Source organism: Camponotus vicinus, unplaced genomic scaffold, assembly GCF_025532165.1.
Source record: "Camponotus vicinus isolate PSW18456_S1 unplaced genomic scaffold, iyCamVici1.0 SCAF_11, whole genome shotgun sequence".
Taxonomy (NCBI): domain Eukaryota; kingdom Metazoa; phylum Arthropoda; class Insecta; order Hymenoptera; family Formicidae; genus Camponotus; species Camponotus vicinus.
The window spans coordinates 322,189-342,338 of NW_028141947.1; the positions used below are offsets into that span (position 1 = coordinate 322,189).

General features: G+C 33.5%; 1 protein-coding gene across 8 annotated transcripts in view; it reads left to right on the forward strand.

Moving 5' to 3' along the window:
• Nucleotides 1-20,150, forward strand: part of LOC145962190 (protein Skeletor, isoforms B/C) — a 66,586-nt gene that overhangs the window by 3,311 nt on the left and 43,125 nt on the right. For 3 of the 8 annotated variants that reach the window (XM_083083156.1, XM_083083152.1, XM_083083155.1), the window contains exon 2: nucleotides 16,160-16,348. In XM_083083156.1, coding sequence (XP_082939282.1) covers nucleotides 16,282-16,348 — 67 coding nt within the window. In that variant the 5' untranslated portion in view covers nucleotides 16,160-16,281. Of the gene's footprint in view, nucleotides 1-12,234; nucleotides 12,712-15,436; nucleotides 15,707-16,159; nucleotides 16,349-20,150 lie in introns of those variants that run through there. The other 5 variants (XM_083083151.1, XM_083083157.1, XM_083083158.1 and 2 more) reach the window with 3 other exon arrangements.

The window sequence follows — 20,150 nt, forward strand, 5'->3', positions numbered from 1 at the left end:
AATGCAATTTTAGGTCGCGCGTCTTCCGCAGACTGCCAAAGAGGGCCGGTTACGTAAACGGGGGGGGGGAGGGGGAGGCGACGTTCTTTTCCGTCTCTCTCTTCCTTTTCTTCTCGTTCGCGCATATAAGGGTCGGATGCTGAGACGAGCAATTTCGCAAACGAATTACGAATTATCGTCTAATCGTGTTCTCTACGTAAATTTTCTCGCAATGATGATTGAAACGAGCTTCTTGGTACAGCTTTAGAGAGGACAAAACCTTCGTATTCAATTTACTTGGCTTTCACAAGCACTTTAACATTTACGGATAAGACATCAATATAAGAGATTGCTTGGAAAAGACTGAAATGTAATTGTATCATATTATTTCAATCAACTTTTTTTTGGCTTTCTTCTCAATATATATATATATAATAATATGATTTCTCTCGACATTTCCATAATTCAAGAAAAATAAAGTCTAAGGAAACTCTAAGGTCTCATTATCTGTTATTATAATCAAAATCGGACCATCTCTAATCAAATAATTCAAAAATCTTTTACGAATAAAGTTTATATATTAATTTTCATATATATTATTAGAGTTAATTTACTGTATTTTTTAAAAATAATTTTCAAATTATTGGATTAGATACATATGTCACGGCTTTAATTATAATGACGGATAATGACTTGTAGTTTTCTTAGGTTTTATTTTTCTTAAATTATGGAAATGTCAAAAAAGAAATCATTATTTATCTTCCACAATTTTTGTTTAACCTTCGTATCTTTCAGTCTCGATTCGACTCAATTTAATGCTATGATTATATACTTCCTGATCGGTAATCAGGAAGTATGCTCATCCGATCCGTTTTCTCGTGCAATATAATTCTAACTTGTTGATCAAAGTTGGCAAAGAGCGGAGGATTCGATCTGAGCCGACATGAAAAGGGCAGCGCAAAGTCTGCAAAGAGAAACATAATGACCATTGAATCACAATTACAGCTGAAACGCGTAAACGCAGCAGCGGTTCGCGACAGTTAGTGCTAAATGTCAGTCTTTCTCTATCACATGTCGATCGAGAGTCTCGTAACGCAGAGATACACGGGGGAGGGTGACACTAACCTCACGTGCGTAAGAGAAGAATTTACGTTTCCCGTCCACACCTATACGAAAGATTTTTTAGACACGATTTAGACGAAAACAGTAGTGTAATATTATCATTTATTTTTGAAATTTCAATCCTAGATATCTTTACGACATATATTATAATTTTTAATTTTACGTAGAAAAAGAGAGCAAATACACAATGGTCTAATTTTGTTTTACAGAACGTTAGAAATTAATAATTAATTTACTACAAATATTAATATATAATTATTATTATATTTTATTATTTTTTATTATTATTTTATATATTAATATTAATAATAAAAAAATTTTTAATAAATTAATAATTAATTTTTTACGACACACGTAATATTTACCACGTTGACATGGCGATGATGTTTCGCGAACGTCGAAGCAGGTCATTACGACACTGCGGAACGGAGAGAAAAAAACGGAGCAGAAGACAATTCGCTTTAGAGCCCGGCTGGGGGAGATTAATTCCCGACACGTCCATTTTAGTTCGTTCGTATTCCGTGGCCGCCGTCGCATTTCAGTATCGATATACCCGGCAGGGAAAAGAGGAGGAAGTGTGGGAAGAGGAGGGGGGAGGGAAAGGGGGAAATGATTTCTAAACCGCGTCTCTCGAACTATATTTCATAGCTGTACTCTTGAATCGTATCGCACAAGCGGGTAAACAGTAAATTCATTTCATTCAGCAGCGTCGACATCAGCTTCTTTCGGGTTTTACGACGAGGTTGCAGATGAAACGATCGGGAGAGACCGGGGAAAGGGGGGAGGGGGTGGGAAAGGGGTGGAAGAGGAAGGAAACCAGGGGATTTATTGCACTCGCGAGCCCTTCTTTATCTCGTTTCTAAAGCTTCCGCGCCGGATTGGGAATATCGTGTTACTCCTTACATCGTAACATCCGGCAGATCCGCTCTCTTCGCTCCTATCATTTTTCCTGCTCCCTTTATCGATGTTGTGCTCTCTTTGCTTCATCCTTCAACAGCGGCTTCCCGAAACCATTTATTGTTCCTGACCGTTGTTACGTACATGTCTCTCCTAAGGAGATATTATAGCATTTGTGAATTATGGAGTTCCGATCATTCAGTTAATTATTCTCGTGGTTTGTGTTTTTTTAATATAATGAAATGTATTACAGAATGTTTCATCGATATATCTTTAAAAAGTAAAGAGAAGAAAACATAGAAAAAGATATGAATTTTTATTTAAAAAAAAATAAACTTATTAGATCATAAAGATTTTCAAATTCTCTAATTCTATTCTTTTTTTTTATATTGCTTTCTATACTTCTCATTACATATTTTATACAATGCATTAGAACTTGAAATAACACAAAATCTGCACAATAATAAATTACACAAAATTACACAATAAAATAAAATATTTAATGTTTAAATCGATTTGCATATATATTTTGTAATTGCTCAACTTTATTTCACTCAATTTCATTCTATGTCTATTGTTTATGATATTTAGCTGCATCAATAAACGAGATCGAACCGTTGGGAAATGAGAAAAAAAAGACACAGTCTATGACGATATCGAGTTAATCGAAATTGCGCGAGATCGAACTTATGATGTCATCGTTGTTAAATTTATCGCGAAGAAAGGAAGGAGAAAGAGATAGGAAATGATTAATAAAACTGTATTCTAAGTGAAACGAAGGATTTAATAACTAGCTCGGCAAAGCAGAATAGACTTCTACGATGAATGGAAGAAAGATATATCATATAATGTCTTCGTATATAGCGAACATGGAAAGTCTTTATAATGTTAGATTGTTATATGGAAAAGACTTAAGATATAACGTTTTTGATCGGCGTAATAATAGAGCTATTAAAATTTGTTCTGTCTAAATTTATTATTCGACAATAAAATACTTAAGATCTCTTATTAATCGCTTTTTGAAAATCGTTACGTATCCAGTTTGTCGAACATAAGAATATTTTAAACTTTTAAAATATATGTATTCTGGCAAAAGAAAAATATGGTTTAAAAAAGCAAACAATATATTAATTGCTATTTTATTAAATAAATTAAAAAAAAAATAGAAGCATTCTGCTTTGCCCTACTTTATAATATATATTCTATAAATGTGGACAGGAAATGTACAAAATTAAACTATTAGATTAATACTAATTTATCTTGATATATAACATTAGTATACATGTATTATTTATATTTTATTTCATTTTAATATTCTCATTCTATTCCACTTTATACAAATCGAAACATGTCTCACATCTGTCGCAAGAAACGCGTAGTCGATGTAATTAATTCCGTATCGTTTGGAATCAACGAAGGTGCGAGGTGCGAACCCTCGAAAGTTGCGTCCTACTTCTAACGTTGCGGGGAGGAGAAAGGAGTCGCGACAAAAAATAACGGGTAAAATAAGGACCGAGCGAGGCGGGAAAAGTAAGAGACGGTGGAAGAGAGGAGGGGGGAAAAAACTCTCTCCACCGCGGAGAAAACCGAATCAATAAACTTACGATCTCATCTTCAATCTCCTGCCTTGCACCTGGTTATGTAACACGGAGGCCGCATCAATGAGCCCGCACGTTCCTCGCAAATTGCAATCATAATTAATTAGCTAGCATCTTAAATGCAATGATACGTACCCAAAGTATAACGATTCACGCTTTCTTCTCTCCGCGACTCTAAATTTTTACGGATAATAAACCGACTATCTTTTTTTTTTTATTTTCACGGCGTTAATAATGGATACATAGAGATTGGTTGTAAATAACGGCTCTCTCTTTTCACACGCGCGTAATATCATTGATACGTGCGTGATCTCGACATGTTTATTTGTATGCGTACTCAAACATAAACAAAGGTATATTTATGCTGCAGCAAACATTCAGTCGAATATGCCTATCATTTGATTTATAACTCGCAAGTTAATTCCAGCTCAACTGCAAATGTTTATATATATTTGGTAAAATTAATTCTGAAACATATATCTATAACATGTTGAATTTATTAATTAGAAAAAAATAATTATTATCTTAAAAGACTAGTGTTGGAAAATAAGAAGGAAGATATTAAGACAATTATTTTTTATTTTTCCACATTTTTCAGTTTTGGAAAATTTGAAATTTGTTTATAAATCCCCCGTTATGTCCCCCATTATGTTATTGGTAATGTATTGGAGAGTTTCGATTTCCGTAAACCGCTTGAATCCTTAGAGACGTCGTCGCTCTGTTACCTCTACTTACGGGCCTTGTTAGCTTTAGCTTTCGCTCTGGGGCAAAGTAATTATCCTGAAGTATTCTCGGAGTTGTTTTCTCAGATAAATCTGCGTAATTCTAAGAAGAATTACACTAAATACAGATAATTTAACATCGGCACCGTAATTATATATAATATTTACAAAGGTTGTCTCAAGTAAAAAAAAGTATTATCGAAAGCTCTTTGTATTTTCAGAATATATCAATTTTGCCTTCAATTTCTAGTACAGTCTGAAAACACGTTCTTCCCACACAAAAATTACAATGTGAACTCAATCTTTTCAATCGAGTAAAATTAATTAGGCTATAAAAACATTTTTATGAATTTAAATAAAGATTTTCTTGAAATAATTTTCTTAGTTCCAAGATTTACCTGCAATATAAAAAATTACTTATATATGCAATTTTTTACAACTGTCTTATGCTATAATTGTCTACGAATCTCGAGTCCTGATTCCAAAATAATTGTTATCGATATCAAGAAATCACGTTCGTTTACGATGCCTTAATGACAGGAGAACTGTGTCATTTATAGGCTAAGTCGAAGAAAGGGATCCAAATATAAGGACGAAAAGTACAATGGTCTGCTCCGTGAATTTCGATCAGGGTATTCATTGTCTTTTACCCCTTAATTATCTTTTTAATATAGCTCCCTATATACGATATATATGTACCGTGTTCGTTTGTCTGTGTATATGAATATAGTATTCACGAATTTTCGTGTTCTCGAGAGTTAATTAGCACTAACAGAGTACATTTAATTAGAGTTTAGAGCAGTCTTATGCTAGAGAGAGACAGAGACAGAATTTCTATTTTCTCATATTTATATTAGCGCGGAATTTTCAACTAAAATATGAACATGGGAAAAATATCAATTTATGATTTATAAGCGAAAATAACATTTGATTTTCTTTCATATGACAGCCATAATACGGTTTCAATTTTAGAAAATGTGTAATATTAATTTAATAAGAAAAGTTTAGAACAACATATGTTGTGCACCAAGTTTTTCATGCTAATATTAATTTTCTATAATAATATATCAAAACATAATACATAATTTTATTATTGATGATATTCGTGCACATTTGTTGTAATGATAAAATTTAAATATAAATCTATGAAATTTTCTTTATTAAATTCTTCAATTTCTCGTCTACTTTTTTTTTTTGCTCGGTATGAACTGCTTGTTACATCATCCATAGTATGTATAAATTCAATGGTCACGTGGCACTAACTCAAAAGATCTCCCGTGGGAAGATATTAAACTTCTGACACAATACCGCGTGCGTCTCTGAAGAATATTAGGGAAAGGGGGCAAAACTTGCGAAACAGGAACGTGAAAATTACATTTGAAAGCTTTTCACGGTTGCGAGAATCTCTTAGATTGCTGTGATTAATGCAACATATAAATATCTTGTCGTGTTTTTGGCGCGTTAAATTTTTAAATTAATAAAATTGCACTTTATACGTTTTTGTCTTGGCTCGTCTCTCGTAATAATATGCTTTTGAAAATTGACAGTTTAATAGCGATAGCCCCAAGCACAATAGAAAGAGGGGGGACATTGTATCGATTATTATTATTCTGCTTGTATCGCGTGACTTCTCATAGATTTTTGTCATAATAATTTTTATATTTGTTACTTCTTAGCGAAATTTTCATGTACGAAATGAAATTTTATATCAACAAAATGTATTATTAAATAAATTGTGCGACTTTTTTATATTATCATAAATCAATGTTTTTTAGCGGGGATATTTTTTTCCTTTTTTCAATATTAAATATTATTGTAAGCGCCGAGAAACTCGAAGATCTTACTGTAAAATTTACTTGAAAATAGATGAGACCGAGGTTTTATTTATCACATCCCTAAAAGCTTGATTTCAAAAAAACTCATTTCAATCATTCAAAGAACGTTTATTATTCTTATCAAGAGAGAAAAGACATCGATTCGGTGTTGAAATATCTTATAAAATCTTATTAGATAATTTCTAACAAATTATAGATATATATGCACACTCATGATAATATTATTCTCCTTAAATTCTAGACAATGTCTTCAAGTGTAAATGATTCAAATGTCTCTCGTGGCGTTGATTCGAGGTCGTTGCTCGCAATATCGCGCGTATAAGCCGAGAAAAATCGAGAAAAATACATACTCGTCGCACGAGTATAAAAAGCGTCTCATTTTGTTTGCAAAGCGTCATTCTAGATTTATCATCGTGCATCGCAAAAAATCAGCAGCAAGCAAAATTGAAGTAGTGCAGCTATAGTATGGTATAGAAAATGACCGAGAGAGGGAAGAATCTGCTCGCTTTTGAGGGATAAATAAGACAAAGAGCTCGAGTTTTTCGAAAAGTTTGCTTGTGCAGAAGTTTGCGTGTGTGCGGGCTAAGTTTAGTACAAAGCCTCGGCTCGAGCTTTTTTAATTGTGTCTCTTTGCATCTGCATCTCATTTTCTCTCTTGTATTGACCGATGATCACAATATGATCTGTTATTTTCATCTTTCTTTTTCTATCTTTGATAATTTCTAATCTGATCTGTCGATTGTTTTGATTTAATATAAATTAAATAATCGTCAGGCGTTTCTTTAAAAATCAAAATTTGAGGATTTAGGAGTACTCTATTTTTGTAAAGATTACATATTTTATGTTATTCTCTTTATATAAAAATTATTAAATGAATATATAATATTTTAATTTATAATAATATATATACATGTATATGATATTTATTTATCAATTTTCAAAAAATAAAATGATATATTGAAGCATTTGTCTCGCTCTTTTAGAAAAATTTAAAAATATTTAAAATAAAGAGAGAAAGAGAAAGACAGAGAGCATTAATTATTTTAATTTTAATATACATAATCCTCATCACAATAACAATATATATATTTCCAATTCGATTTCTATAAAATTAGTTTGCGTAAACTTTTCTTTGATCTAATTTTTCACCTAATAGCGAAAAATTAAGATTGTCAAATAATTCATATAACATTTCAAGTGTGTATTTAAAGAATCTTGAATTACAAAGTTTTCTAATTATTGTCAAAAATTTTTCTTGTTTAAAAAAAAATTATTTTATCATCTTTTGCTATGCAAGATCAAATTTGTAGGTATTAATATTTAAAAAAAATGTTTGTTTACTAAAAAATATTTTATTTTTTATTTTATAATTTATATTTTCTCGAAGACATGTGCATGAAAAAAAAAAGAAATAAGACATTTAATTCTATTTAAATCAACGTGCATGTTGGATTTGATATTTCAATTTGATTTAAATCTTGTAAGTATACTAGAGCTCTGCAATAAAATGATGCTTTCCGAATCAGGGTAGAAAGCGTTAATAACACTTAAGAGAGAAATATTCAGTTCTCTTACCTTATTTCACGGTTAACACATTTGATAAAACACGAAGGGTAGAATGTTAGGGAACGCTCTCCCTAAGAAGGCCGTGTATCAGTTGAGGGTTGAAATCAGGAGCAGGATTTCTCTGGAACATCCTATGTACGCAGATCGGTGTGTTCAGCGAAGGAATCGTAGTGGGATCGACTAATTTGAAATTCAGTCCCGTATCCCTGGCGCTTGTCGCACGAACGGGCTTGGCGCTTATTGTTGAGGAAGGGAGGCAGGGAAAGGGGAAAGATGCGGAAACGCGGATTTGCGGGAGAGAGTGGGTACATTATTATGTTTTTCTTTTTTTTTTGACGTAAAACCAATAGCGACTCTGAGCGAAATGACGATACTATTTCCTCGTCGCGGAAATGAATTTACGAAAATGCAAATAATGCGCGGTCCGCGTAGAAAAGGCGCCGCGGTTTTGTCGATGTATACGTGCATTCGTGCGTAAAGCATTTCGACGACGCGGGGAGGGACAGGTCCTCAAAGCTCTCGAGCTTCGAAGAAACCCGATATGACTTAATATGATTCTATAATTCGCGCGAAAATTTGCGAGAATATTTATTAATGATATACTTTACACCCGCGCTGCTGCGATTCTGTTACGAATCTCTCTCGTCCTGCTTGCTAGAAACGCGAGAATAATACTTGAACATTTTACAAAATTGTGTCCGGATAAAATTCTCCTGTTAAAATTGATATCGACAAATTTTTTTTTACTGTAAATCGAATAAAAAGTTTGAACGGATAGAAAAAGAAACAATCTATATACATATATTTGTGTCATCTTTTGATCTTTTGATTAATCTATTTTTTCGTTTTTTGATAAAAATAGTTTATGCATTTATTAAGAATTATTAATATTAAATTATATATCCTATAATGCAGACACTTTAAATTGATACTTTGAAAAAAAAATTTTTTAAATTCGCAAGATAAGTCATTATACGTATATAGTTTTTTTATTAAATTAAGAAAACAAATTTTTATCGAATACACAGAAAGTGCATTAATAATGTATATATTGATCTCGCTAGTATTGGTAAGGGAAATTGCACACAGAGATTCGATATCACCGGCCTGAACCGGTGATTACTCCGAGAGAGTACAAGTTTAAAAATAACTTACTAGCTACATAAAGTAGAAATTCGCATAACGAATTGGTCGGTGGAATGAAAGAAAAAAAAGGGGAAGAAAGGGGAAAGAGAGGGCAAGCAGGACAGGGAGAGGAGAAAACGAGAGAGAATCTTCAAAATGTTCTCGTACCAACGAATCGGCGAGGCGAAGCAGCGAAACGGGAATATATACTCAAAGCATTACGGAGCAAGAAGTTCATTTCTCATTGAAATACCGTCATATTTTCAGTCCGCTCGCGTAACGCGAGCGTGCAGTTCGCCGAATCCACGATTCGATGCCATTTCGCTGTCGCCAAAAAGTAAATGTGAGAAATGAGACATTTTTAAGAGAGACAGGCCTGACGCTAGTCTCAATAGATCGTGCTTCGAAAAAGCGTTATTCTCTGATACGATTCACGTGAGAGATATCTTCCTGCATCATTTTTGAAATTATTTTAAAAATTAGTTACACAAGGTATATTTTCGAGCTTATTCGTTCGTAAATAGTGGCATTTAGTCCTTAAATTATATCTATAAAATAAATTTGCATATTTTTATTAAATATTAAATAATATATAATTTTTAAAATGATAAAATCAAAATATATTTATATAATTTTAATATTTATATAATTATTTCATACAATTGTTGAGAAGAAAAAATTTGATATGAACGAAATCACTTATGAACGACAAAAAGACAAAAATTTGATGCATGGCATTTCTCTTTATCATGTATAATAATGATTATATAAATCGTTTCTATAATTTCAATTTCTCGTAATTAAATACTTGATTAAACGTATCTTTCTGTCAGAATGTGATCATACATGCTCGGACGCTGCATATTCTTGCGATTACATCTGTATCTATCGCTTACCTGTCGTTCGAAGCGTAATGAAATGTTTAATTAAATTGCACAATGACGACTGGTTGATACAGTATATTTGTGTAATATTGCTAAACCTGCCAATGCAATTGTTTAACGCGGCTGCAGAAAGTTTGACAGATATCTAGATGCTATCGTTATCCTATTAAATTTTTTCGATGTCGTTCACGACGTAAAGAGGCCCAGTTTTGATATTATACTTTATGATATCAAATCTTTTCTTTTAATTTCGCAATCTTTTAGAGAGAATGATTGTCTTTGAAATTTCTCCTCTTTGTTCCACACATAGCATTATTTAAATTTAAATTTATCTGATTTCTTTGACTTGATAAAAATAAAATAAAATAGGATAACGATAGTATACGAAATTGACACATCATATTAACTGATAAATATGTCGCAAAGTAGTGCGATATTTTTATCTACGCAAAAAATTAGGTGATATGACAGTGAATTTTACATCTTTTATTTTTAATTATTTAGAATAAAAAGATAATTTTTGCATTTAGAGATTTTATGGAGAGAGACATATTTAAATTTTTATATTGTAAATTGAATTAAAAATCTTTTTTTTGCTATATATTTTAAATGATGCAATTTCTAATTTAATATAATAATATTAATAAGATAATATTGAAAAAATGATATTCTCTTATGTAAATGATATTGTAGGAAAAAATCCTGCAGATTTTCTTATCAATTGTTGAAGAAATTTCGTATATAATTCTAATTCTAATTCTAATTTTAATATAGTTTATAACCATGCCAGTTTTATCGTATTCAGTAGTGAGCTTTATCCGCAATGGTAGAACGATCCTCGGCGAGTTATCTTTCCAAAAATATTTTTGTGATGTCGATATCGCGATTGCAACGTTTATCACCCGTTCGAGAGCGATCGCGTACGTGAAGAGAGAGCAATCAAAAAATCGTTTATCGCTATTCACAGCGCCTTTTATGCATGTCATACAATGAGAACGACAAGCTCGCACCTATTTTCGCGCGAGATCTATTTTCTTCGCGAGAGATATCTTCCTTTTCGTATCTATGATTTGTCTTTTAGACGTCGACGTTCATACGCATAAATCACGGAAACGTGACATCGATACTGCGCACAATGCTTTCCATGAGCCTTTGAGCACAATATCCACGAGTGTTGTTTGAACCCGTCGAAAGCAATAATTTCATCCGTCCATATGTAGCGGCCGAAACGCGTTTAAAAAGCGCGTAAACATGAACGATCGAAAAAGCTGTCACCGGCCGTTCGACATGCTAGTACTTTGCACGCATATTTTCGTCGAGAGGGGCTCGAGTGCATCTCCATTTTTTTACAAACTGCATCGTGCGATTAGAAATATTTTCTTTAAAATTTCCCATGTATGGTGTATACATACATACACACATACACACACACACACACACACATACACACGCATATATATATTTTTTTTTAATTATTAAAATTATCAATTTCGTAAAGTGTATTTAATTTGATTAGAATTGATAATTATAATGTGATTCAGATTCTAATTAAATTCATGTTTAATAAAAAAAAGGTTTGGATACATAGTGCATATGTATATAATTATAGAATTTGAATCATATTTTACAATTATAAATTTCAATTAAACGAATACATTTCACGAAGTCTATAATTTTATTAATTATTTGAAATTGCTATAGAATGATCTCGATTAAAATAAACTGAAACCTTTAATAGAACAGCAAGCTTGTAGAATAGAATAGAGACAACTTGCGTAGGAGAATAAATTATTACCATTGACTGCCATGCGCGTGTGTATGTGTCAGTTGCAGATAAATAGTAGGAAAAAAAATGTGCGTTTTAATATCTGAAAGGAAAAAGTTGATGTTTCTGCATGGGTAGATATTTTCCTATTTCTTTATCCACGAGATATGTTAGCTATTCAGTAAGCTCGAGAAGGAGCTCGACACATAAAACCGTCAAGTAGATACAGAAAGTCGTACATACAAAACTAAAAGATAAAGTAACGAAAAGAGATATCGTGTTGAGCTTCCGAAAAGACGTTGCATACATCTTAGAAACTCTGTTGCGCTAACTCTCGGTTTCGCGTTTCGGTGTCGCGTGCAAGCAAGAAGCTGCAGGCAAAGAGAACGGAAGGACGTCTCTTTAGGCGAGCAAGGTTTTCTGTGCATACGCGCTTCGCAAATCCAACCGAGATTCAGTCCCTCGATAAAAAGGTGCACTCGCGCGCGTACAAAAGGCCAAAAAGAACAGCGGGACAAGAAGGGCGCTCGGTCGGAGGTAACGCAAGAAGACGCAAGCTGCAAGCGTATCCACAAGGGTTTGCTCCTTCCTCCTTCCCTTCCCCACTTTGCGTTTCCCGGATGAAGGAAACTCCGTCGACTCCGTGCTTGCGGTCCGCTGCTGCTAGTCCGAATTTCGCCGGTTGGCGTTCTGTATCGCATTAGGGGTAGGAGCCCCGTCGGCCAGCGAGGGTTAGGGCGGGTAGAATGAGAAGCGGAACGGCAACGGGGACAGGAGGGCCGGGGGCAAAAGCTCGCAGGATGGTAGCGGCGATGGTAATGACGGCGGCGAGCGATGGCGAGAGGGTAGAACAGGAGGGGAGAGGGCGCACCGCAAGCTCGAAAGTTGGGAAAAAGCCAAGGATGGGGTTGGTGCACGGAGTAGCCAAAGGGCGCAAGCTCCGGGTCTTCCTGTGGCCCTCCCATTCGGTCGTGCGATAGGTGGAGCTTTCCTACCCGCCAATACATATCCCGGGGAACGGGGTGCGTCGTGCTCGCTCTCCCGAGGGGTGCGAGTAGAGCCGAGCAGCCGCGGCCGTCGCTGCCACCGTCAGTCCTTCTACATCCACACGAAAACGCGCGTTCCACGGTGGTGGCCTCCGTGTGGCCCCCTCGGCGCCGGCTCCGCTGCTGCTGCTGCTGCTGCTGCTGCCGCTGCCGTGCGTGGCTGGTTGATAAGGTCAGGATTTTCGGGCCCCGTCGAGATACACCGCGCGTGCGATAAGGGGTTGCGGTGAATCCAAGATCGAGTGCCGAGATACCGTCGAGGTTGGGGAAAGTGAATGAAAATTAGCGCGGACTCGTTTCGTACCGATACACTATGTGCGCGGTAGGAAAGATGTCCGTGTGAACGTGAGAATAGTTTCGCTAATGTTGGCCGATGTGCGCGAGAAGACCGTTTATATGGCGCCGTTTATACGAAGAGGGTGAATCCCTGTTACTCGGATTTGGTAAAAACAGATTATCGAGACGTCGCGCTCGTGATAAAGTTTAGCAATGATATCTTCAGAATTATTGTGTCTAATATTCTCGATAAGATGGCTAGGGATGTAATTTTTGTATCATATCTTTGTATTATTTCAGTATCTTGTCAAAGGGATTAATTTGATTTGAGAGAGATTTTTTTATTATATAAAATATATTTTGTCTTCTTAAGAAAGAGACTTAAGTTTATAACGATCGAAGAGAGATCTATAAAAGTATTTTAAAAACACCATAAGATATGTATGGTATCAGTTTTGATTGTCACCATATTTGATAAAGTTGCACGACTTTCGATTAATTTTGTAAAAGCCTTAAAAAATTATGTTTTATATCGGACAAATCAATATCGTCAAATTATTTATCAGTGCGTAAAAAAGGTAAATTTATTGGCTTACGTTTTAAGATGCGAGATAATTTATTGATTTTATGTTTTAAGATGCAAAATATATAATTTGGTATATTTTTAATGTTTCTTATCAAAAGAAAATATTTTACCAGTCGATGAATTTTTAAAGTCGCGTAACTGAGTGAATTAATTGGTGCGTGTAGTTTCTCGACGCATTCGAGTAAGCTACTCGAATACGCGCGGAATTCTGTAGGAATGAGGTTTCATTGATTACGATGCCAAATTTACGGATTTATCGATTACACGACGCTTTATCTTGATAATGAGAAATACTTGTGAAATGAAGTAGTATTTAGTGAATCGTATGAGAAATTTTATAATAACGAAAAAGATATATATATATATATCTGATTATATGTAATATAATAGAGAAATTTATTTATTTTATTATTTTTCGATGGGGAGGGAAATTTATAGAAGGCTATCAAAATGAGATTATCAATATAATGCAATAACAATTATTTCACAAATTTTATATACATTTATATGAGTATATTTTTATTATATATAAATATTTTATTATATATAAATTAATTTTTGATATGATTATCTATCTCTCTTTCTCTCTCTCTCATTGATAAACTTTTAGTATAAATGTAGATATATATATATTTTATAATAAAGAGATAATGATGTTGATTAATGTGAAAATACTTAACATTAAGCTTCTAAAAGACTTTTCTGTGCAAAATTATCTCTTTCCAAGTCAAAGTAACATTACAATTTTAATAATGATTTAATTTTTATCCATAATTGTTTCGAAATAAATTTTTTTATTCATTTATCGAAATAGAAATGTGTCGCGATAGACACAAAAATTACGGCGATAAGCGCTGTCAAAATACCGGATGTCTATACCGGATGTGCTTTCGAGCGGTAGAAAGAGATTATGTTCGTAACGATACATAGTAGGAAATATATGACCTGATACGCGTTGAATCTGCACTCATTGTTTTTCCTAGATAGCGACACAAAGTTCAATGCACGTTCTGGATAAATTAAAAGTCTAAACAACGTTGAAAACATTTGTAATAAAAAATTCTGTTATCTAATGAGATGCTGTTATTCAATGAAATGCCAAAATAGCGTATCTTTAAAGAAAAGTTTTGAAACATTTGATATATAGAACATTTGATATATTTAAGACGCGATGTTATTTTGTATCTTTAATTTTTACATTAAATTTTAAAATATTGTCTAAATCAAAATTTGTATAAAAAAATATGAAAATCTTTTATTACTCAATATTGAACGCATATGGAATTTTTAAATTTAATTTTTTAAAATGCGATGAAGCAGAGTAAATAGTGCATAAATTTTGCTTTGATTTTGATAGTATTTTAATTGTTGTATTGCGTTATATTTTTCTCTTTTACAATTTTAGTGTGCAACGTATACTATTCTAAACAAAGAAATTTAGATAATGAGACTTTCTAAATATTTTAGCATGAATTCTTATCTGCTAGATGCACTAATACATAAATTCTTGTTTACCGGAATATATAGTAGCTATGAAATATGTTATAGGTGAATAGCTTCAATGGATAAGCGCTTCAGAATATACGCTTTATATACGCTGACTGATTTTTCTTATGTCGTATATTTTAAGCAATTTTATGAATATTATATAATACACAATTTTTGAATTTAATAAAATATTTAAAAAAAGCAAATGAGAATTTTAATAAACAAAATTCTTTAAACATGATTGATTACTAACATGACTAATTCCAAAAAGATTCTCTGTCTTTTAATTTCGAATCATTTACAGGATTTCATTAGTTCTTACATTGTTTTACATTTTGACTGTACTTTCGCTGCAAGATTATGAATATATGAAAAAATTAATAAGGTAGTATAAAAAGCGCAAAATATGAAAACAATTAATTTAAAACTATTAATAGACTATAATTCAAGAAATAGAGAAAATTGAAAATACAATATATATTAATATATTCGAATCGCCATACTATATTAAACTGAACTGAATTAACAGGACAAAATATGCATATATTTCCGAATTGTCAACATGTGCTGATTCTCGAGATCAGTCATATCTCGTATGTAATCTACATGATAGAATTATTACAAGACGTTCTCTCGTCCAGCTTTTGTGTCTCAGAAGCATGATCTTCGAGTAACGTAGATCGTACACACTGTAAGCTGTGTAATAATCTCGCGAGAAAGGTGTGCCGTGCGATCAGTGTCGAATTTTCAGCCAGTCGACTCTGAGTCAGTGGATCGTTACCATCAAGCTTGTTCGATCTCTCGTCGATCACTTTTCGTACGTATTGAAAATTATCGTTGAAGCATATTCGGCATCAAAACTTGATTAAAACTCTCCAAAACTCGTGAATTTATCATGTTTTAACAGGCAATATATTTTTTTTAATCTATGCGTATTTCAAATAATTTTTTCATATCGTTTAATAATAGAAATACACATGTTCTTTCAAATAGATATTTTCCTCAATATTGTTATAATTCAGATCACTCGCCATTTTTCACCGCCAATCTATTTCTATAATTATTCTTTTGAGAGAATCGCGCGATTAATTTTTTCGATTTATATATCGAGGTTTTTCCCATTCGGATTACGCGATTATTGATACTACCTTGAGCCCAAATAGTATTTTACCCAACATAATAGTTAAATTGAAAGTCATCGAGGTGACTAACGGGATTTTTCGTGAGAGAGATCAGCGCGAAGCTTCACAGTGTTCTTTTCGAATTGCAGATCGAATATAAGTGCGCGCGTGTGGTTCGTGTGTGTGTACATGTGCCATCGTCGCCACCATCCGCAGCAGTGACCGGAAAAGAAGAGGACTCGACCCTAACAGTAGCCGGAACCACCGAAAAATGGATGCAAAGTCGCAGCGAGTTATCTCCGGTTTGCTTTTGTTCGCTCTCGCCACATTACAGCTCGGTGAGTCCTTACAATTATTAACAGTCAGCTAAAGCATAATGCGATTATCGAACATAATGTAAGAAATAGATACGCAACGTTGTGCCAGTCTGGAAAAATGATCTCAATTTAGAGGGATCGAGGGAGGTAATAGCGCAGCACGTGCCCTTCTTTGTGTACTTTTCTATACAATGTATGATTTATCAATTTTATTTCAAGTAACTTTAAAAGAATCTTCTCGGTTTGAACAAATAAAATAATTCGCGAAATAATAATTGTTAAAATTGCAAATTATTTTTCGCATTTTTTCAGTCTTTGATTTTCTAGCGAGGTATTATTGAAAATATAAAAATTACGATTAAGTCAAGATAACAAATTAAAATTTCATTTTTAATTCCTCTTGTTAAAATATATTTTTGAAATTTTACACGTAATCATTAATACATTTATAAATTCAGATACTGTTCAAAAGAGATTTATTTTATTTTTTTTAATTTTTTAATTGGATTCATTTTTGTTAATCATAGTATGCTATAATATTTCACAAGGAAAACATCTATATATAAATATCTATAAATAAACTCGTGATGCGTGTGTGATTACGTATTATGATTATGCAGTGAAACAAGTTTTTTCTTTTCTGCATATTATAAAGATTAATTATATTTATTCATAATGATATAGATAAATTGTGTGTATTCTGAGCTGTATTATGTCAATTGAAAATGTGTTGGAATTCCCGACGGGATTCGCGTGCGATACATCGCGTTGTGCAAAAGTTACCAGCAGTTATTGTTATTATGCCGCGCATTATTTTGCGGTAATATTCATATTTCGAGTCTCATTATTACATAAAGTAATATAAATTATGCGGCCTTCCGTTTCCATAATACAGACGGATGTGAGAAAATATCTTCGCGGAATGTTTGCCAGCCTTTTGACCTCCCGAGAATAACGCAATGATTTTATACATTTCCTATGCGTTGAATTCTTACGTGAATATGTCACTTCACAACCAAGTCTATTCAACTACTGAGAGAATTTCAAAATTATAACAAAATATAAAAATGGAATATAAACGCGCGAAACGAAATTTAGTGTAATATTTTTCTTTTGTCTTTTTGGCTTTTTTTTTTAAGTTGAACAATTCCTGAGTCAATATTATATTCATACCTACAGGAAACGCATATCAAAACTCGAGATGCGATAAAATCTCGAAATATATAAATATGAAAGGGCATAATTTTCAAATTTTGTCAGCTGGAAAAAGACGAGGGAGAACGAGATTCTTTCGACATAGTATTCATTCTCCCGATTCTAAAGACCGCAAAGTATGCACTTACTTCGTCTTCTACATGCAAACACTTTTTCATATTTTTTACATTTGCACAACATTGTTTTCGGAATGTTGCACATGAAAAAAAATTTCAAGATCTTCTCTACGCATATTATATCTCATTGTTTTCTTTAAAAACACATTATTTTAAAAATACATTAGATTTCTGAATTCATCAAAAGATGATCGAGGGATGAAAAAACTCATATAACACAGAATATTGCAGCAATATTATTAATATTATTATAATGTTGCATAGAATAATATTGCTGCAATGTTCTATGGGAATGTGTTTCGCCAAAAAAACATTAACGGCCTCGCTTCGCGCGGTATTCGATCGCGACTGGTTCTCGCTAATCGGAAAAACAATGTCGCCGCGACCGTAATTTGAAAACTTTTAAAGAGAAGGCTATTTAGAACGCAAATGGTGCAATGAGAGAAACGGGGACGCGGCCGAAGCGACAAGCGCGAGTAGATACGGCCGTGCAAATGCGTAATTGCATAATGGTGCCCATCGGTGTGTGTTCGCGCGAAGATACGAAGCCCTGGCCTGGTTTTTGTTGCTGGGGAACTTTCACTTGGTGTCTCACCATCTTTCTCTTTTTCTCCCCACCTGTCTCTTTCTATCGATACCGGGTCGCTGCTTTTCGCGTCTCGTCACCCGGCTCCTCGCTCGTTTCCTCTCGCAAACGTCGGTCTCGTCGACCGAACTCGCTTTCAAACCAGTTCGCCGTCAATCGAAGGGTTCCACCAAAGTCGCTTGGATAATCCATCTCAGCGATTTCAAGGTGGACAAAAAAAAGCATGAATAAGTCAGCGTTATCATATTGTTATTCCCCTACGGGAACTCTCGATTTGTTTTGTCGGTTTCAAAAAGTTTATAGCTCCTTTCTCTGGAATTATTTTATATCTGTCATGTGAAAAGTAATATCGTACAAGTTATCATTATTTTACATACATCTCATGTTTAGTATAAAAAATTATATAATTAATCTTTTTAGCGGAATAAGAAATCTTTGAACATAACTATAAATTATAACGTGCAAAGAAGGAAGTAAAATATGAAAGACAAGTTCTTAATTCTATGATTAATTTTATACTTTATATATATAATTTTTTTATTAATTAAATTTGATATAATCTAAAGTTGATAACATTGAGAAATATTTGTTTAAATTAATATCATCATAAAATTTATTTTAATTTATATTAAAAATTAAAAATTAAATCAAAAAATTATTAAATTTAATTTATATATAATATGTTGCAGAAATTTTCTAATTATTTTTTCACTAAATATTTGATGTTATGCGAAACAAACGATTCAATATAATGTAATATCGCAATACTTTTGTTATGCTAAATCTAAATTACACTTAAGAGACATCCTGAGAAAGTTACTTTGCGGTGGGATCGCTTTCTAATCAAGTTTTATGAGTCTGTCTCCCTCTTCCTCTTCTCTTGCATCTCATTTTATCTTTATTCACGGAATGTGTCCATTTAATAGATGTAATTTGTTAAAATTTCTTTGCAATTACACTCAAGTTTTTCATTCTAAAATCCCTTGTTTTCGTATATCATTACTAAAAATATTCTAAGAATAACACATATCTGTAATATTATTTTTATAAAAATAAGAGTCTTTTTCACACGTGAAATACCTTTTCAAAATTTTGTATCATTGAATCATAAAATCTAACTAATTCAATAATAAAAGTTTACAATTCTAAAGCTCAATTCGTGAGAATAGTACTTCATAGTTTATAACTTTATATAAATACTATTGATTTCTATTAAATGTACATTAATTTCTGCACAAAATACAATAAAGAATGACGATAACTAGAGAAAGAAAGAAGTATAGAGTTATCTACAAAGACTATTTTTCCCGTAAAATCACTGTGTTAGGAGACAATTCTCGAATTAAGCGCAGCATGCAAGCACTTTTTCCGGAGGTTAAGAATACTCTATGATAAAAATTCTCGCTGACGATTGCCAGCGTCCACTTGAGAAGAGGCACCACGACAGATTCTGAACGTCGAATCGATGTATAACGAACACATATCGGCGAAGCGGACGCGTGTAGCCTTCAATAAAGCTCAGTCGGAGCCCGTTCAATCGTTAGTACTTGACGAATCCCGAATCGGACAATAGCCTCGTGGCGCAGATACGATCCGTCCATTCGGGATAACCCACAAGGTCTCTCGGGCACATACTGTACATAAATGTACTTGCATGTTTTCGGCGGGGGAGAAAGGCAGCGGGGTTAATACTACGAATATCCGGTTGTACATATATAATCGGGCGCGAGCGAAGAGATACACATCGCTTCCCCATTCTATCTCTCTTTATCTTCTTTTCCGGGGATTACTTTCGGGTCAGCGAGCCGATCGCGCATTCTTACAGATTACAGAATACTTGGTGCGCAAGGCGCATCCCGGAGCGAATCGAATCTCTGCGAGTCGGAGTTGCGGATCTGACAATATT